At 36.4% G+C, this 22,180-nt stretch overlaps 1 protein-coding gene across 1 annotated transcript in view; it reads right to left on the reverse strand.

Annotated features, from left to right (window-relative positions):
• Nucleotides 1-22,180, reverse strand: part of ADCY1 (adenylate cyclase 1) — a 151,098-nt gene that overhangs the window by 52,867 nt on the left and 76,051 nt on the right. Inside the window, exons 4-5 of the mRNA XM_066544840.1 lie at nucleotides 16,923-17,034; nucleotides 3,404-3,531 (exon numbers count right to left, since the gene is read on the reverse strand). Coding sequence (XP_066400937.1) covers nucleotides 3,404-3,531; nucleotides 16,923-17,034 — 240 coding nt within the window. The remainder of the gene's footprint in view (nucleotides 1-3,403; nucleotides 3,532-16,922; nucleotides 17,035-22,180) is intronic.

A 22,180-nucleotide genomic window follows, 5' to 3' on the forward strand; every position in this document is an offset into this window, starting at 1 on the left:
GAAGCATCATGAAAATGTACTGTCTGTGTGACAACAGGAATGACGACAGATTCCATTAAAGTTTTGAAGAGTTTATGAATGTTAACCTGAGTATTTTGATCCAGCCCAAAATATAGTATTTACATACTACTCACTCAGAATCTCTCTTTATTTTCAATTGGAAACATTACAGATTATCTCTTGCTCTGCAACATTACTGAATGCAGGTAAATAGGTGTGTCATTTCACCACATTTCATCTCCAAAGAGGAGTTGCTGTACTGAACCAAAGAATTGTTTAATACGATTTGTGTCTACTGATGAAGTGCTGTCTAAGGAAAGCCAAAACTAGGAAGAATGTGTAAAATTTCCCCCATAACACTTGCTTAAAACAGAACTCTAGACAGTTTTTGGAGGAGAAAAGGAGGGAAAGAGCTTTGTTAGCTGGGCATAACTTTTCTACATGGCAGTTAGCTAACAAATATATCTATTTAGAAGGTAAAACACTGTAGTACATGAGAATGAAATTTCAAATGTGGCAATCAATTTAAGTAAGGTGAAGAGAGACTTGGCCTAACACAATGTTCATAACCAAGGTGAAGACATAGGCCACATTAGAAAAATACATGACATATTAGAGGCACTAATGAATATGATCATTTTAATTATATTACTAGCAAAAGCATGACAGTCAAAACTCCTATGGTATAAGCAACATTGGTGGTATTGAGCACTTCACTCATTGCCGTGGCACTTTAAGTGACTCTAAAGTAGAACAAACCTGGCCTGTACTGAGGCACTGACACAATGGTTGCAGAAGTTCTTTTGGAATAAAATCAGAATATAACACTACCTGTTTTGTCAGGTTTTAAGAATAAAAAGCTTCTCCCATAATTATTTTGGTTCTGTTCCCTTCAAGAAAACACTTTGAGGAAGGTGGATGAAATGTGAAAATTATAATTATTTTATGATACTTTGAAAATTATGTTCTCAGATGACACATTCAGCACCATATTGAAGGATAACAGTTACACAGAACATTAAGAGAATGAAATGTATCAGTTTATGTGAACACATTCATCACAGAACCAACAGTCAGCCATGGAAGTTTATATTCCTTGATTTTCCAGAAAAAGAACCCATCTCTTGTTAGTACATATCTCTGGAATGGACACTTTTGACAGATCCATCCTATGAATCACAGTTCAAGTGATTTTATTTATTTATTAATTCATCCCAGATAACATGACAAACTTATCACTAGGGATGACTAATTCCAAGCATAAATTTATAATGCCAAGACCTGAATTTTATGATAAAGTGAATGGACTTTAAAAAGACTTCCAGCTGGCATCCACCTCTGCATGTGACTTTCTATCTCATGGAACTGATAAACAAAGCTTAATAATCATACCAATACAATATAAAATGCTTTCCAACTTCATTGTCAGAAGCTCCTGATTTCTCTTTTTCATTTATTAAACACATTGTAAAACAAATTAGTCTGGGGAATCTATCTTCTAACTTCAGTTTCTGGGAAGGAAAGAGACTAATTGTGCTTATGCACAAAGAATGCAGAATATATCCCTAGCCATCAAACAACTTTAAGTAGATCTGGCATTATCTTGAAACCTTACCTCTTGCCCATCTTGCTCTCCTCCATGCTCTGACAGCTAACTACACAAAGGACCAAAAATTTATAAATTCTTTAAAAAATTAAATCTGAAATGGCCAGTTATCTTCTACTATAACCTGTGACTAAACATGCCTAGATAGCATACTACAGCTCATCCACATAAAATTGCAAAGTTGCTGATGCTGCAAGGGGCTCTGGAAATCATCTAGACCAACATACTTGCTCAGAGAACAGCCAGCTACAGAAGGGTGTTCAGAACTGTTGCCCAGCTTGGTTTAAACCTCTCCAAGGGCATAAATGCCACAACTTTTCAGTGGAACCTCTCGAGTATCTGACTACCTGCACAGTAAAAAAAAAAGTTTTTCTTCTAATGAAATTTAATTTCTTACACTTCGGTTTGTGCCCATTTCCTCTCGTGCTGGTGCTGGATGTCACTGAGAAAAGTTTGGCTTATTCCTCTTTACTCCCTCACTCTAGGTATTTGTCTGCATTGATAAGAACTCCTCTGAACCTTCTCTTCTACACACTGAATAGCCCCAGTTCATTCTTTTCTAATTCAACTCCTTTTCCAAGTTTACATAATCATGTCAGTAGCCAATAAAATATACCCTAAAAAGGGAACATGTTCATTTCTAATAGTAAAACTGAAACATCCTAAAGAGGAAAGTTCCAACAGCTATACTAATACCTTATTTGTATACATGAAATACAGCACAACTAATGAATTAAAGATCAATGCTAGTTTAAAAGAGAATGACAGCATCATCTATTTCTTTCCAGGAATTAAAAAAACCCCAAACAAACCAAAAGGTTTTAGAAAAATGTGTACAAGTCCTGTACATCTAATTATGTTTCCAAAGGTCAGGGCTTCCTTATAAATGGAGAATCCATATACTGCTAAAGAATACACATTTTTTTTTTTTTGGATTTTATATTATCATCGACTATCAGAAATTCTAGATTAAGAGATTAAAAAGCATTTTGTCAATTTTACAATGCTTACAAATGTGATGAACTTGCATTGAATAAGGGAGAAAATGAATTAATTTACCCAGCTTTTCATGCTCTGTATGTTTAGCAAATGAAAAGGAGAAGTGGGCAATACAGTAGTGAAGAAATTTTCCATCTTTATCCTTTCCTTCCTACGTAATGAAATAGATCTCCAGCTTCTGCTAAATGCTCATTCACACTTCTCTCATATCCATATTTTTTTGCCTTGGTAAAATAATGATCAATGTAGACCTCTCAAGCATAAAAAAAAGTCTGAGCAGCAAAGTAAATTTCACGTTACATTTCTGAAAAGCAGAATAAATGAAAGGTTTAAACATTACATTGAAATTGAATAATCAACAGGCTATGATTCTGAGACTGCAAACACAGTCATATACAATGGGCATATATCAGGACTTGTTTTGACTTTACATACCGGTGTGCAAAATGAGCAGTGTTTACCATGGCAAAGCAACACATTTGAGTCCTTTCATTGTGGCAATAGGCAATAGGGTATATTTTCTTATCTCTAATTATCTTTTTGCCACCTATTCAGTACATGTATGTGCCTCTACATACTCAATTCGCACACTTACTTATAGTGATTAAATGGAGTGGAAAATCAATGTCTAGAGTGTCCATTCCTGAAATCAGGGTCCTGTGGCCTGAGTGCAAGAGTGTGACTTGCCAGGTGAGTAGTGCTAACAGACATTGATGTTTTTCTAAGAGCACACTTCCTGAACACCACATAGTAGCTGTTGCAGCACTCCTGTCTGGGTTCACCATGCATGATACTTACGTGATAGTGTCAATCATATCCAGTCCCATTTCAACACAGCAATGGGCATGATCTGTTTTGGGCTGGGTCAATCCTGATACACAGTAGTAACAGTCTCCTAGGATTTTTATTCTTCTGCAATGATTTTCCTTTCATAAAAACAGAATGGTAAAAGTTTTACTATTTATATAAATATTTCAATACTAACAGGCTAAAAATCTTCTCCAATACTATGCAATAATTCAGAGAATCTTTTTATGATCAAATGAGGTAATTTACAGTTAATGAAATCTCGGTTCCCAGTACACAACATTTGTTGTGTACTGACATGCATTTGTTAATTTATTTATAAATAGACAGATATATACTGGACATCAGCCCTGTATTGTTCAACACACATGGGTTAACACCGCTTAAAGATATAGTTCTGAACAGATGTTATTGCCTTGCCCTTATGCTAGGTTAATATAAATTCAAGATTTGCAATGAGACTTCATTTCTATATGAACCCAAACCAAAGGACTGGGGCCAAACCACTGCTGGATATTGGGAAATGCTTGCATTCTGAGAAGCTTGTATTTCAAATTCAGTTCAAATTCACCAGGAAAGATTATTTATTTATCTGTAAAGGTACATACATTTTTGCATTACCTATTCATAAGCCACAGTTTGAAATACAGTATAATCAGTATGACAGTCTTGCAGATGAGAAGATAGTCAGTTTGCTTTACAATCAAATTTATCTTCTATTTGCATGAAGTTTAATTTCTACAGCCAAAGATCTCTGGTAAAAACTCTCCCATTAAAAAAACCCAAAAATGATGGCATGTGATAATTGCTACATCCATCTGAGCAGAAAGTTAATTTCTAAACAGAGAGCACTTAACAAAAATGCCTTTAAAAGAGCAGTATCTTTAACTAATGAACTATGAGGAGACATGTCGAGATGGTAATTAAACTTATTCTCTCATACGTTCCTATACTTAAGTTTTCCAAATATTAATACAAGAGTAGGCCCAGAAACAAATGGAAATAAAAAAAAAATAGACTATGGCAAATTCTACCCATTTAGAGTTTGGCACAGAAAAGTAAAAAACCTGATTAAATGAATCCAACTTATGAAGCTGGGATTATTCCAGTAAGCACCATGAAAAATTAACTGTTGTGAATATGATAGGAGTGGACCCACAAAAGTCTGATTCTTTTCCCAGCAGTGTGCAATATAGACTTCAGCAACACAGGAAGGGAAAAAAAAGAGAGGGTGTTGATGATGGAATTTAAAATTTCTGGAAAAAAAAACTTAATCATAGAATCATATTCATTCAGCTCCTCATGCAGACATATATTTTCATCCAGTCTTGTGCCTACAAGAATTAAGTCTTCCTAAGCTGACCGCATCATTACCCACATTCCATCTCAGAAGCAATGCTTATGCCTACAGTGATCCTGTACTCTGACATATCACCATATACACCCGCATTTGAGGCTTGTTGCTACACACACTTCCTGGCTGAAGGCATTCCCATGCATCTCCACAATGGTACTCAGTATTGAACAAGTACTATAAATAGGAATTACCTCTGTTCATGCATGGAAGAAGACACAGTTTGGGAAAGTTGGTTTGTCTATTTCTTTTTATAAATTAAACTGCAAATTCAGATCTCAAATCAAAGAGGAAACCTGTCTTTTTGGGAATGCTTAAGTAGTAGGCTTTTCCAGTTGTAACAAGTTGACATTTGCTCTTCTGTACATCAGGATTTTAAATATTCCGCTAATTATCATTGCTAATATATTTTAATGAATACAAGCATAATTCTTTTAGAAGGACTATCACCAGGGCCCTAAAAGTATTCCTGCAGCCTATAGCCAAAAATGTCTCACCAATTTTACTCAGACTTTTTTGAAATCCTTTGCTAAATGCACAAAGTAAATAAGTAAAAAATTATTGATGTGCACAAAGTAATATGCAGATCTCAAAATCTTCGTTGATACAGAACAGTCCTTTTAATTCAAGGTTTTTGGACACGAATCACTACATTTTGTAATGGAAACCACAAAGTTTTTTACTAGATATCACTAGATTATACTGCCAAGAAAAGACTTCCCCCATCACTCCTCAATTTTGGGCAGATCTTGAAGCACTAGAGCATATTCAGTAGTTCAAGCTGAAGCCTGCTTTCCAAAATAAATTCAGTTTTGACCCATACTTCAAAATCTTTTATAAGGCCCTTTTTATCTTTCAATTTGGTATGTATGATTTGTGGCCAGGCAGTGGCTATATGACCTTTAGGAAAGCTATTCAGAAAAGCCATTTCAGTAATCTGGGGTGAACAACACATAAATGTTAATCAATCAATCTCTCCTATTAGTGTCTACCTCACAAATGGCTCATTTCTAATGACTTGATAACAGCCTGGTAGACAATTAAAGAAATAAAATTAAAAAATCAAACCAAAACAAAATAGAGTTTACTCCATTACCACTTTTCTGAGTCAATTTCTTATTTGTGCAGGAGAAAGATAAAAGAAGAAGTAAATAAGTGCAACAGTATTTTCTGGAGAGATATTTATCTTGATGGAAGACATATGGCAAAATCACCTGCTGATTTTGAAATCACTAGCCTGTTTTTTCCTTATCAGATATTATCCTCACTGTCCTGCTTTATTAATTAATATAGAGTAATCTCTAGAAAAATTGTTTTCTTTTTCTTGACATGTGAGGTACACTTCCAGGAGAGAGCCACAGTGCAGCTCTGAAAAAGCCATCTTTTTAAGGACTGATATGCAAATTGATAAAAAATCCCCATCACTGTCTTTGTTATATTTCCTCAGCAACTTCAAAAAAATCCTTTTCTTGTCAATATTTTTCACATTTGTGATGCTGATGAATTCATGTGTGATAGTTACTAATTCCAGTCACAACTGACACAAGCAATGTCTGTTTAGAAACAATAGGTAATTTGGTTTTATGGACATGATAAAAAGCATTAGAGATTGCCAGCACTGCATTAGGCAGGCAGCTTGGCCACCTGTGGTGCCACAGGCACAACTGTCAGTCACAGGGTCAGGCAGTGTGTGGTTGGAAGCCCAATGCAGAAAGCAGAGGACTTTGAAGTTACTAAGAGCTTTCTTCACACTTTCAGGAAAGCACTTCATAAAGCAGATTATTCTATATATCTGTTAAGTAACACCAGGGAGGGGGGAGGGAGCTGCTTTGCTGCAAACCACTCTGAGGTTCTGTTGTTGTTGTAGTTCTTTATTTAATACATTTTGCCTAAAGAGTGAAGTCTGTCAACTCAGACTGAAAAACTGAAAATTCAGAACATTACCTTCACATTCTTGTACCACACATGACAAATCTTCGATATACCCTGGATAAGAATATTTTTTAATAAAAAGGGAAAAGATTTTACAGTTTGTAAAAAAAGCTTATGCATAAATATATATACATTTATATGTGTTGTCTCAAAGAAATTATAAAGAAGGTGTTAGACTTCTCTCAGCAAAACCCATAAGAATGACAGTCAGATGTTCTCTAGAACAAAGAGATTGTATTGAATAAGTGCAAAGTCTTTTAAAGGAGGATCTTTCTCACGTGTCAGATTGCAACAATCCTTATTATCACTGCTGGAACTTTGTTTTTATTAATAGACTATCTGAGTAAGTAATTGCTATGTGAATAGATTCAAAATCAGGGTCAATTTTTGTTTGTTGTAACTCTGTCTGGTAGGAGAAGAGTTTCTTTAAAGCTTTTATTTATTTTGGAGATGGCAGACGCTAATGCTGGAATGAATCCCTGGTCTTCCTTCTGTCATTGCAACAATCTATGTATTTGTACATAGTCAAGTGTCATCATGGTATGTGGTACCTCTAAGAGTTAGCCAAAGAGGAAGGTCAGATAGACTACAATTTTAAAACACAAGATTTTAAAGGGGTAAACATTGAACTCTGTCTTGTAACTCCATTAACTGCAGTGGAATTGTGCCAAGGCTGAGACTGATCCTGTGTAACTTAATTGTAATATATTTACTGCTTATTATATTCATCCATTTCTTGTCTGCAAGTCTGAAAGCAACCTGATCTGCAAGTATGCTTTTCAGACTTTTATTGTCCTAACCTCCTGGAATCACAATCTATGAGCAGGCATGACTTTAATTATCCATAAATTAGAAAGACTTTTTTTGCCACTCTTAATAAAAACTGCACCATCTAAGGTTCAAAAAGTTTCTTTACCATATCCAGCCAATGTGGATTTGCTCATGCTTTGTAGAGTAAGAGAAAGGGTTAATAAGGCCTAAAAAAAGGCATGCATAAAAGAGATGCATAAGTAGTGTTTCCCATTTCCTCCAACTCAGAACCCTACTGGACTTGCAATTCCTCATAATGCTATGGACTTCAGAAATAGAAATATTTTGTTTTGCTTAGCCTACATAAATGGGAACAGGAGTTTGGTCGCTACTTACAATGCTTAGTGACTGTAAAGTTAGTTAGTCTTAAAGAAAAAAAAAGGGAAATGGGAAACCAAAGCCATGTTTATGTTCCCCATTTAAATGAGGAAAAAGGGAGGAGATTTATTAGGCCTGGACTTACAGATGGCTTTATGGTTTCAGGGAAGGCTTTGACATCCTCACTATATGTCAGACTTCAGCTATGGTGAGATCTCTGGATATTGATTGGGCATAGCTGCAAATTAGTACAGGAGCAACTCTACATGCAGCAGAAAAGTGGAATGAGATGTATGCACTGGCAGCACAGGAAACAGTTCTGGAGCTTAAAACCCCAGCATGCCTCTGTGGGGAGAAAAACATTGTCCTACTCCCTGAAAAAAAATTTGCTTATTTTCCAATATTTTCTTCACATGTTGAAAAGAATCCCAATAGGGGGAAACCATTAAATGCAAATTTCTGATGCCTCAGTTTTCACTGAAGTAGAAAACTCGGGGCAAAATGGTGAGATATGAGGGCTGAAGAAGGAACACAGATGAGTCTTTTAGTTCTGATGTCAAGAACTTCAGTGGGGCCAGGCAGCGCCACAGAGAGGCATGGTCACCTTCCCTTACAGAAGTTCAATGAGACAAAAGGAATATCCGTGACCCTCAGGAAAGGAGCCTTCATGGAAGTATTTGTGGGGCTTTTTCCCTTTGTATTTGTCTTCTCTATTTCTTTCTTCTTGGATTATCAGTCACTTTCATTCAGAAATCCCTGTTCCAAAAGCTTCCTTTGTAGGAGGAATCGTCTGAATTGTCTTTATCAGGTAGGCACAGGGGATCAAATTTTCAATCCATATTAATCAACATGGCATTACCTGTTTCAGGGGAACTACATGCATTTATACCAGCTGTCCCTCTTATCCTCAGAGACCCAAGACATAACTCAATAATCCAGGCTAACCGCATGACAGTTACAGACCTTTCTTAGTTACTACTGTATAAAATGACTACTGGGGGAAAATACTCAAAGCATATCTAAAACTCCCTGAAGGCAAAAAAGAATGATGAAAAATGCATTCCTTATTTATCTCTCTTCACAAACCTAGAATTTCATTCTGCTTCCAAAGAGGTCTTGAGAGAGGACAAAATAGGATTTACCACTGTTACCACTGCATTTTATTTGCAATGTTATAACATGTGCAGCATATTTAATATTTATAGCACTTTCTGCCAAAATGCTATTAATCTCACTAGAAAATTGGATTAGAAAGCTTTGAATCACTTTAGAAATTATCATTTACTACAGATGTGTGTGCATACGCAAAAGACTTGCAGAAAGGATGGTATCTTCTGCTACATCCTCTGAAGATGAAATTATGTCTGTATTCAATTCCATTACAGTTGTTTATTAGGTTGGAACAAAAATCATAAAAGCCTATATGTTAGCTATCATACAGTACAGATATATGCATCCATCAATACATATGTGAAGATGTGCATGTATGACATGCAGACACACAGTTCTGCAAGTTTACCTATATGATCTTGCATATATACACAGCATATGGAATAAAGGCAAATTTTAACATTCATTCTTGGCAGTACTAACCAAAGTGGCTCAGCCAGATACCAGTTTTGAGCTCCTCCCTTCCAAAAGATTTGAATAGAGACTGGTAGAAGATACCTGGGTGTTGATAACTATTTCTGGCATTACTACTCCACTCCTTCCTTTAAGCAGAGATATAGTGATTGTCTTACTTCTCCAAGTGCCTTTGGGACAACACAGTAGAGTGTTTGGCTGTTATGGAAATTGTGAAGGACAAATCCCCCTCTTACAATGTCTCAAAAGAAATGGCAATGAATTGGATGGTGTTAGTTGGAAGGCTATATAATGTAACTAAGCAATGCTGTACCAAGTTATTAAGTTCAGTGCATGATGACAGGAAGAGATTCTTTGTAAGTAATCACTTTACAGTTTTTGTCATTTGCACTTTCTTAATGTATTTCATTCTCTTCTAAAGTGAAACATAAAAAAATATTTTTATTTTTTTCCCACAGCTGTAACAGTTTTTTGTATCAAAGAGCTTTAGAGAAAAACAAAACCGAAAGAATTCCATGGAAATTACAACCAAGTGAATGTCTTCTAGACTGTAGCAGTATTCTCAAAAGACACAGCTAGGTGCAGAAAAAGAGGAAAACATGGTTTTAGATTGACATGAAAAACTCTTTAGAACTCTACCCCTTTGAAACTTTTAGTTTAAAACTTTTTGCCCCTTTGTCCTACAGACCCTGATATAGTCCTTGCTGACTTTATATTAAGATCTCCCAGAAGCCTTCTTCTCCAGGCAATGCTCCCAGTCTTTCTTCACAGGAGAGATGTTCCAGCCCTCTGATCATTTTTGTTACTGTCTTCTGGACCCACTCTAAGAGATCCTGGTCTCTCGTCCTGAGAGCCCTGAGCTGGATGCAGTTTACTCATCTGCAGTTACCATCTGCAATTTTCATTAATTACAGACAATTTCAATTATAATCTTTTCTTTTTGTCAGTAAAACAAAAGAGATCTAGCAGCATGGTTTCCCTGAGTAGCATCCAAATCTATTTTAATAATTATACTGAATGTGGTCCACAATGTGAGAGATTATTGAAGCCATCTTCTCACATAAACTTCATAGTCAAATCCTAAGTGTAATGAAGTGACAAGGACATTACCACATGCTCTATTATGTTGCAGTGTGCCAATAGTGATAATATACTTATGAAAGTTGTCCAGCCTATTAGAAAATTCCATTGAACCCTGTAAATTACTACAAACACATTTTACCATTTTTCCCTCAAGTTTTGAAGTGTATGTTTAAAAACTGAAACAACTATTTTAATAACCTTTTAATTGAATAAATCCTGCAAATAGTAGCTTTGTAACCAACATTAGTTCTTTTACATCTGCTAGTCCCAACATGAAAAGCCTTGAGAATGAGCTAACTGCAATATTCCATAGAGTTCAATTTAGCAGAGTAATGGAGACATACTTATTGCAATAAGGGTTAGTATAGACTTAAAAAGAAGAGTTTCTACAGTGGCAGAAAATACGAAAACAAATGCAGTACAGGAAGTATAGGAAGTGCCACAGAAAATTACTTGATGGGTTCTGACTGGGGAAAGCTGGCCATCCCCAGGTGAGCATTTGTAAGCTTTTAATTTACTAATGTGTTTGTGAAGTCATTAAAAATTATCTTCCATCATGGGGGCCACATTATGCATGAACAAAAGTAGACTTATTCAGGACAGCTATAAAAAGGATGACATTAGTTTCAAATGCTTTTCCTCAATTTTATTGGCAATTATATATGGTGACCTAAAATGACCTAAATTTTGTTTACATTTTCATTCTTACAATAAATTCTTTCCTTACTTCACATGGACTATAATTTTACAAAACTAGAATATTAATATGTTTTTAGTTCTGGAGAGTGAAAACCTATGCAATAATCATATATATTATTTTCTTGGAAATGAAAAGGGATGTTAGCAAGAATATTTTATACAATCATGACTGACACACATGCTTGTCTCCTTCCTAGGTTTTATTAAATATCCTTTCAGATTCTGTCTTTTGATGAAGATACATTCCAGGACAAGCAAGCCTAAATGAAATATGCTGAAAAATTAAGCTCTAAATTTTAGGAAATGGTTTCTTTTCCAGATTCCAGAAATATTTTTCTCTATGTTAACTGCACAACAGGTCAAAACAATAAGTGGCAGTACATACGCCCACACTTCAATCACCTGAGGCTGATTGGAACAATCCAATACAGTCCTATACAAAGATGCAAATTTCAGATTTGCAGTATACAAACTCAGGAACAATTTGGTAATTTACTACAAGCATATAAATTATGAAAAGAATTGTGACAAAGAATTAGCATACCAAGTACAATATCCTCTTATCTAAAATAAACTGTAAAATCGGCAAGACCTACTCTCTGGGGTACTTGCCTATTTGTATGTTCCTACTGTATTTAAAGTGTGCAATGTTAATTTTTTCCCTTGAAAATTGTTCCTAGACACTTCAGCTTCACTCACGCACACATCATTATTCCCTGATCCTATAGAGTTACAGGCATATTGATTGAGAACACTTTCCCTTAAGAAAGTTTACTTCCTTAGGTCTCTCCAGGAGACATCTCCAGATGGCTGTCCAGAACTAGATTTAAACTTATGTGGTGATCTGCCTCAGTGGGATCCTGTGTTTGTGCTGACTTTCATGGGAAACTGAGGAGACAAGTCTCCTTAAAATTGGCATTTATAAATATCCTGCCCCCTGGTGCCCAGAAATTTTCACAAAGAAGGGTTACATTCTGTAAGTTTATACTTATGTTTTTCAGCACTAATTTTCCCGTATTAAACACTGCACAAAACTTAGTTTATTTTGTATTTTAAAAATACATCATATTTATCTTAATATAAACTAAAAGCATTCTACAGATGCAATATAAACAATTTTTTAGAGTGATTACTTCTAGGAAAATCTACTTGAATGCTCAGCAAAGAACTAACTGTTCTTGACACAGTTAAAAATCACACAAGCTGATTAAAAATATTATCTACCGATTCTTTGCCTAAGGCTCAGAAGCAATGTTTTTCAGTTCAGTATCTTTGAGCTTGAACTGGTAGCAAGAGACACTTCCCTAATGTTGAAATATGCAAAGTAAAAATTGTTAAATGCTAAGGAGACAATCAGGGAAGGATACTAAATTAAAATGGAAAGAAATATAAATAGATTCAGCCTGACAAAGCCTAGAGGCATACACAACTGTAAATGGAAAGAATAAGGAAGTAGTTTCAGTCTACCTAACAGATGAGATACCAAAAGTAGCATGAAGAAGTAAGAAATTTCATTCAGAATACTAAAACTCTCTTCTAGTGATGTCCTTTGAAAAGCACCTAAAATTCTTTTATCCTTGTCAGCTTGTAAATGAAAAGTCTTAGAATTCCCAAGATGCAGAAAGATGGATGCTGAAAGGGAAATATCTGAATCTCTAAAGAAAAATAATTAATTCTCCATGTAGATTAGATGCAGGAAGCATGTGAAAAAAATATACCAAAGAAAAAAGTAATAAAAGAAAATAGAAACTTCTCTAAAAATCAAACCTTTTTCATTAAAATTCAGGATGTTGTAGAATTGTCTCCTCTTTTCTATTAAGATGACATATTACAAGTAAAATATTTGGGACATGTCTAAACTGCATCAAAACATAATAGAACTTTGACCATGACAGCATAATGCAAGTGATTATGTCTCATTAAAATTTGTAACTCCTATAAGTAAAGTGAAGAAGGACAAACTGAAAGCTAGCTATAGTATCAAAGGTTGATTGCAAGGCATCTGAAGACCTCATTGAAAGATCAGTTGCTTGAAGCATTTATTAATAATATGTAATGCAGGATGACTATCAGCAGGGCCAAATCTGGGACTGCACAAAGCTACTCTTGTTTAATGGGAGGAAACCAAAAAAACTTCAGAGTAACAGCCAGAACTAAGTAAACTAACCCTGAGCAGCAGATAAAATCCAATAGAAATCAATCCTTTCAAGTTGAACTATTCATGGGCCTTATGAGAAACTTCACCAACTCTATGTTCAGGAAGATGCCTTGTTACTGTTACGTCCCAAGGGAATCCATGCAGCGACAAGCTTACCCAAAATGCTTGTATCAGAATGCCTAAAGACAGTCACATTACAAAACTTCATTAACCAGACATACTAATGAACCCTGAGGCATTCGTAACAGTACCTTCCCATGTGGATTCTCTGATGTCAGTCTTGGATGAAGTCACACTCCTGCAAGGATACTAATATAATGACATTCATTTTTGGTTATATTTTTGAGGCTCACATTCCTTCAAAGTGATTGAAGTTGGCATTAGAACTCAAAAGTTACTGAGAAGACCACAAATCCTACATGAAATATGATTACCTAAGATTGTTTCTTTAAGAAACCAAACAGTGCTATTGTGAAAAAGAAAACAAAAAGCCATGCCATCATTTTCAGGATGGATCTGGACAATACTCTTTATCATATGGTTTAGTTTTAGGTAGTACTGAGAGGAGCAGGGCTTTTGATTTGATGATCTCTATGGATCCCTGCCAACTCAAGATATTTTATGATTTTAAGTAATGCATTCAGATAATCTCTTCCCTAGCACTCAAAGACTCAGTGATTTGCAAGGTAAAAGAATGCGTGCAAGATAAGGGTTTAAAAAAACTTTCTCTAGAGGTGAATAGATATGAAAGGACATGATAAAGGTACAAATGAATTCTAGGAGGAAGTAGTAAGATCAGGATTTTTTTCCCCTCTCTACTAACAGAATGTTAAAGTACATTTTCAAAGGAATTGAATGACTTTATATTGAAACCTAAGGTTCACTTTCAGAACTCCCTATCATGAGCTGTAACTATATCTGAAACTATTGTGATTTAAAAAAAAAAGGTAGCATTTCAAAGAGAGCAAAACTATGTGCCTTACAAAAAAACCCCAAAAAACCCCAAAAACTACAAACCAAAAAACATCCAAAGAAATAGCACATGGAAGGAGAGAAATAACTAATATAAAAAGCATAAACAAGCTTCCAAATGCAAGAAAGACAAATTTTAGCAGAACTATACTGTCAAAAAGCAAAGACTCACTATTTCTACAATGTGTCCATGTGTCAAAATGTCAAGATTCATCTTGAGGCTCCCAGCAAATATATGCTGTTTTATTACACTTTCCACAGTGGTAAGGGGGATTCTTTTAAAATTCTTTATATTTTTAAGAAAGACAAATTGTTTCAAGAAAGATAGTCATAAACTGCACCTTCCAGGTGGCATTGCTTCCCAAGGAACAGCAGCACACAAACAGCAGCACACAACAGGCACACTCACAGATTGCATTTTAGTAATCACAGGGACCCTACCTATCACTGTTACACTCTTCTTTAAAGTCTCTGCAATTTCCTCCTTAATCATTCTGAATACTCAAGCACAGCACAGTTTTAAAATCAACCCAGTGCTCTCTTTTGACCTAATAATGAATACCTAGAAGCTGCTTTAACTAAGAGATCCTTCTGAAAACCTGTATTTCTCAGCACATTTCTCTGACTGCACAAGACACAATTACAAGTCTCCCTTAATCACATCAGAAGGTGATAAGGAAAGCTTGTATTTCTGTTCTTAACCACACCTCAGCGAAGCACAGTCTCAACTAGAAGTACTCCTAAGTAGCAAATCTTCCTCACATAGCTGAAAGAAACCACGAGATTTTTCCCTGTAGATTTGAAAAAGAATCCTTGCAGGCTGAACAGAAAAACTAAGGCTTTTTTGCTCTTCTGCAATCTCCAAACTGCTTCTTCCATGACCAACAACCGACCTTGCACCAAAGGCTGGCATCTGCCTGGCACCTGCCTTCTGGTGTCACTGACACCTTCACTGGCAGCACACGGCCATGGCTAAGGGAGCAACCATGGTAAGGTATTTCCCTGGCTTCAGGGCCAGGACACATCTTAGGCTTATGTATTTCTGTGTGCATACATGTGATCTTGTGTTATATTACAGTACTTCCCTTTTGTTACATGGCTCTGTATTTCATGGCTATAAAGACTCCACAAATGACAGCATGGTAAGTTTTAAAAGAGCCTATTAGATGTTTGGTTGACATATAATTAAAATGCAATCCAAGTAAGAAGGATATTTGAACTTAAACCATCTAAGCTCTTGCAAATGACTATCTGAATGGAAGTTCATTTTTATTTCTAAGGCAATATCTATGAAGTACTCTGGGCTGAGGACCTGTGCTCTCTATGACATACTGCCAGTAGCTGCAGAAATGAATCGGTTGCAAAAATTCATGCCTAAACCCCCTAGGATTCCACTGCATCTCTACTAAGCATCTAAGTAAATCTTCTGCTTTTCTTGGAAAAAAGGGAACACACAAGACTTTTCTATTATGACTTGAACTTCTAGTGCAAATCAGAACATAGCACTCCATCAAAGGATAACCCACTTAACTAAGAAAAAGACCCTTAGCTAAGGGTCTTTCTCAACCCTAGGACCTTGTGGAGCAGAAGGTTTCTTTCTCCTTGGGGTTCTTGAGAGCTGTTTATCAAGAGGGAGACTTAGATGCAAAATGTCCACATGCTTTAGATCTCTCATGTGAAAGACTGCATCAAGGAGAAGTGAGTAAGTGAGTTTGGACTGAAAAAATGTCGATGCTATTTATGTCGAGGACCTAAACAAATATTTTTTTTAGGCTGCTGCATGGAGTCTGAAGACAAAACAGCTAGACAGTAGAGGAGTATAATTTATGTGGAAGAGTAACTTCTCAGCAATGAAGGTTTTAAGGACAGCTGGCAAATAAGAAAGATTTGATGAAGTTCTGATTTGTTCAGGGGAAGACATATTTTCAACATCTTGTTAAATGTAATTTGAAACAAGATGTGTGACTTTTTCTGGCACAGCAATTTCTCTCATTTCCCATCCAATGGTTCTTGTCAAATCAGGCTGCTTGGAGTTATAGGCAAGGAACATTTCTCTCATTTTCTCTTCCTTGGGGAATCTAGCACAATATAAGTGCAACAACAAAAACATAGGCATCAATTTATTATATCTATCCTATTTTGCGTACAATAACCTCTCTGAAAAGCTACCATAATTTCTGTTTTAAGGAGTGCTCTCTGTGAAGAATGAATTTTACTCTCTAGCTTCCTATTATCACAGAAAGTTTTATGCCATACTGCCAATATTCATACTTTCCATTGTTCTGATTTTTTTGGATGAAGGATAAAATTGTAAATATTGAAAAAATTTCTCTGTTTTGTACAAACAAAACCAATGAAGAACACTGATGGACTGCATGAAGGGGCAAGAAAAGTATATTTAAAAATAGCACTTACATTTCTTTCCTAAACCATTGAAAGAGATTGTTTTTTCTCTAGAATATTAAAAAAAGATTGAAGCTTTAGAAATTCATGACATGTGGGGCCAAATCAGTCTATTACAGATTTCTAACATATATAACTCATGAATCATTTTTCAGAAGGAAATGTAAATTAAATTGAAATAACAGGATGTTACTTACTGTAGCTAATTCATCAAATTTTCCAAAAAGTTCATTCAGCAGCTTCACCAGCTCTTGGGCAGTACACTGCGATGCCAAACTAGTGAACCCCACAATGTCTGCAAATAAAATACTGTAAAGAAGTAAAGAGACATGGATAAATCAGTAGAGATCTTCACATTCTTGTTACTCTCTTTCATAGCACAAATGTAACCCACAGCACAAACTCCTGAAATATTATCAACAAAGTGCTAGTTGTAAAAAAAAAGGAAAACATTCAGAAAAATAGGCATTATTCTGGTGCTGTCAACTGTTTTAGAGAACTCTCAGACACTTTCAATTGCTCCATAACTACCTGGCAGATGAGGCAAAGCACCTCATTCATAGAGTGCCCAATGAATACTCAAGGAAGATGGTGAACAATTTATTCTCTTTGCAGCTAGGATCTCCTCAGCTAAATTGGTTTCAGAGACAGTTTTACACTGCTAGACCTCCATAGCCAAACAGATAAACTTTGCATGAGGTTTACTATGTACTGAAAGACAGGGGTTAATAACTTCAGTGGAGTAGCTCTGTGATGTGGCCCTGTGGTCTGTGATGATGCAGTAACTTCCTGTGAGGAGTAGAATCCACAATGTCAAGCCAATATTCTCTGCACTGTGCTGCCTGGCTCAGGTAAGTGTCCAGCTTTAGCCAGTATTAGCAAGGTTTTAATGCCCAGCAGTTTAATCTGCTTTAACAATGCCTGCTAGTCAGTGTTCATCAAGTGAGATATTTGAAAAAAGTGCAGGTACTATTGTGACTAAGAGAATAAATCACAAAATGTGTAAATCACAAAATGTGTAAATCACAAAACTCAAGAGAGTATGGTGCTGTGATCCTTTCAAATCTTTAGATTCCTTCCGTTGGTAGAAGCAAAGGATCAGCTGCAGGAGCACACTGCATTTATCTCCAACATCCAGACTAGAAATGTCAAATAATTTATGAAAACACTAATAAACCACCTCATGATACATAGCCTAGGTATAATTGATGTAGTGTAAAACTTAGTTTGCTAACTGTACGTTGAATTAAACATTATGTACTGCCATTCACCTCAGCAAAGCTTCAGTCTTGAGATAAAAAAGCAATACTAGAAAAGCAGGCCTAATAAGTCTACTGTTTTCCCTTTTTCATAATCAAGTCTCAACACTCCTAATATGTTACAAAAAATGGCAAATACAACTCCTGCCTCCCACCCTACTTCTATAGTTTAATTTAAACCAGTTGTTTAAATCCCTTGTCCACCACAGCAGGTAAGTAGCATATCCCAGCACAAAACCAATTCATCCAAAATGCAATGACTTTGGTCTACAAACAAAACCTTTATGTTGTCATTTTAATCCTTGGGGCAGTGTCTTCACTCAGTACTCCTTGGAGAATGCCTTATGAGAACATTGCTCAAGATGGCCCTGGTTCAAGGAAAAAATAGTTGTTCCATTCCCATGCTGTTTAAACATAACAAAAAGGCCTCTTACAATAAAAAAGTCAGCATTTATTTATGATTCATGCCTCTGCTATCATAAAAGTGAACCAGTCAAGTGATGGGTAAAATAAAATGCATTAAGAGAGTTCAGTAACACCTGCATATTTGCCCTGAAAGATCTACTTATTCTCTTAATTCTTTATTGATGTCCTTGTTGTTTGACAGCCCCAGGTCTTTCTGGAAATTCAGAGTTACCTAAATTCCTTGAAGACTTTCAAAAGTACTCAAATGTGCATCAGTCTTTCATACATTTTGCTTTATGACTGTTTTCTTTATGGCCTAAATTCACATCAGAACTTACAAAGTTTAAAAAGGCACAGAGGAAAAAACAAAATCTAAAATTGTTGCAATCCAGTATATCATGTAGTTTTCTGGTTTTAATTCAATACTATCAGTATGGAAGGGGAGTGTGGATGTTACTTTATAATAATAGCCTCTGATAGCCTCTGCCATTTTACATCTCATCTATTCTACACATTTTAAATTTTGATTGATTTTACTTTTCTATTTCCATTTTAAATATGGCGGTCCACTTTTTTTCACTGTCTAACCACACATAGAGTAACCACACATTTTGGCAACACACTAACCACACATTTCGGCAACACCAACAATGTCCATTTGCAAAAAAACACCCCCATGGAACTGGGAGGGGATTAGGCCTTTAAGGTAATAACAATGTTATCTCATTACCAAGGTCTATAGCAATGAGGAACATCTATATACATACAAACCAGAAATGTTCTGTGTTTGTGAAAACTATGTCTTAACAGGTAACAGAGCAACCATTACAACGCTAACATGTACACTAATATCAAAACCTCTTTATTAGTGAAACACAGAGAATAGGAAACAGGTTCCTACATAATCATTCAGTTAAGAAGAAAGATGTTTTACATATGGGTACCTTAGAAGGTCAGTATGGGATCCTTGCTAATCCTTTAAACATTTAAAGAATACTTAGTCCTCAGCATTTGATTCAAAACACTGGTCATTGTACAAAAATGTGAAGTCCGTAAAAGCACCCACAATACAGAACTGAACACACCATTGAAATTCCCAACTCTTTTAATACAATATTCTTAAAATATGCAAAGTATAACTCTCATGTCTGGACATGGCACAGACGGGGAAATGCTGTAAGTAGAAGTTCTGCCTTTTATTAATGAAAAATCTCCTCCTTTTTGCCACCATGAAATCTTACAATCATAGTAACTGCTGCACTTTGTTTGAAAGTAGGCTGAAATGCCAGTGACTAGACCTGATTTTGCAGCAAACAGTGGTAGGAAACAGCCAGTGGAGAAGCAGGAGATTCCCCTCCCCAAAGTGCAACTGGCACTGCAAGCCTGCTGCTTCCATGGTCTGTTCTCAGGGGTGGCAGTCCTGAGGAGAGCACACACACAGAGCTCTACTATTCAAAAAAATGGCATTGAAACTCAACCGCTGATGAATTTTATTTTAGCTGGTCAACTGACCAATATTATCTCTTCTAATTCTTCACCCATCTGCGTCCATCTACAGCCTCTTCCCATAATACTTGTACTACAAGTATTGTGGGGCAGCATCAACACACAGTCTCATTGTACTACATCTGAAAAGAATTAGAGTAGCATCTTGGGGTGACGGGGAGTCAAATTACCCAACTGATGCAATAAACTTTTTTCCCCTTATGTTCTGCTCAGTTTTTTGGGAAGTAAAGCTCAAAAAGGCCTTTATGAGGACATGGCTAAGTCAGTCATAGGGAATGACAACAGAAATGAGATTTGAATTCTTGCTATGGCCATGAAATCATAATGGTACTAAAGAGAGAAATTATAAGATATACAGTGCCAGAATTCCAGTCATAAACCTGAACTGTTTCCACGGCCAAATGTATTCAAATATTCTCAAAGTCTAAGTCTCCACATGGGCACTGAAATTCCCTTTCCTCTGTTTTGGATATATTATTCACACAAAAATACTGAAAGCTTTAAATTTAGGCCATGTCTAACATACTCAGAAAAGTTAAAACAAAGCAGCTACAGGAGTGACATCAGTGTTAAAGCACATTAATCTCTCCTCCAGATATACTCATTCAAGAGCAAAGTAGTCTTGCTTCACAGTAACTTAATCTGAAATTGCTATAGAGGTTCACATCCTCAGAGAGGATTAAACTAGAGTAAAGTATTTATGCATGAAAGAGTCCTCATAATTGTATGGTATACAAAGGAACACTTCATAATGATTGCCAAGTAATTTTATTTTTAAAAATGTAAATGCTGGCATATATAGAAACAAGAAGTGAGAAGCTACCAATTAACAATTTTTTCTCTTAATGACCAAACAGGGATAAAACTCTCCCTTCTTTCATTCCACACAATTAAACAATTTGATTCCACAGAATTAATAATACCACTGGGCACTTTGGTGAAAAATCAAAAAACCCAATCTCCTTTAAACTACAACTATTAATGAAAGAAGAGAAATGAAAATGAAAAGAAATGGAAAACAAAGAACAAATGTTGCTTCTGCTCACTCAACACCATAATTTGCACATGATTCAAGCACTGCTCTTCCTTACAAGCGATGCGAAGGTGTTGGTTAGGAAGGTAGCTCCTACAGTGCTGCAGCTGGTGCTGCCTCACAACCCAGGGCTCAGCAATGCTCCGTGATCTTGCATGGCACAGAGATGAGATTGACTAGACTATAGGTCTCCATATTTTCTGCTTTGCCCGTTCTAAAAATCAGGGTTATATTTCCCTATTTCCAGTCATTAGGGACTCACTCAATTCACCTAACTGACATGACTTTTCAAATATGATAGATAGTGGCTTAGCCACTATCTGCCAGTTCCCTCAGAGCTCACAGATTAATCTACTCAGGTTCCATGAACTTGTGCACATTCAAGCTCCTTAGATGGTCTTGAACCTGATCCTCTCCTGCAGTGGGCTCAAGGTGTTCATTCTCTCAGTCCCTGTATTTGTCTTTTTTCACCAGGGAGGCATGGCTGGGGCACTTGCTGTTGAAGAATGAGGTGTAGAAGTTGTTGAGAACCTCAGCCTAGCTGAGAAAAGAGAATTTTTTCCAGGGTAGCCAGGTCTTCTATTTCCTATTGGTGAGAGTTGGAGTTATCCCTAGTCTTTCTTTTGCTTGCAACATATCTATAGAAGCCCTTTCTGTTATCCTCAATATCCATGGCCAGACTCAATTCTGTCTGGGCCTTGGCTTCCCTAACCTTTTCCCTAACTTCCTGTACAATTCCTCTGTTTCCTTCCCATGCCATCTATCCTCATTTCTACTTCCTGAAAGATTCTTTTTTTGCTCTGTGTTCGCTCAGCAGCTCCTGATCCATCCAGGATGGTCTCCTAGCATTTTTGCATGATTTCCTCCTTGTTGGATGAGTTCTTCCTGAGCTTGGAAGAGGTGATCCTTGAAATTCAGCCAGCATTCTTGTGACCCTTTGCCATCCAGGACTCTATCCCATGGGACTGTACTCAACAGTCCTTGAAGAGGCCAAAGTCTGCCAGGGAAGTGAACTTGCAGTGTACCCTCCTCACTGCCTTGAGGTTCTTGAATCCCCCTATGTTGTGATCACTGTAGCCAAGGCTGCCTTGGAACACTGCATTCCCTACCAGCTCCTCCCTCTTGGTAAGCACAAGGTCCAGTACAGCACCTTCTTGTTGGCTGCCTCCAACTGCTTGTGCACAGAAATTGCTGTTGACACACGTGAGGGATTATGTCCTTCTGTGCTGTCCCTCCAACAGATATCACAGTG

Source organism: Molothrus aeneus, chromosome 1 (genome assembly GCF_037042795.1).
Source record: "Molothrus aeneus isolate 106 chromosome 1, BPBGC_Maene_1.0, whole genome shotgun sequence".
Lineage (NCBI taxonomy): Eukaryota > Metazoa > Chordata > Aves > Passeriformes > Icteridae > Molothrus > Molothrus aeneus.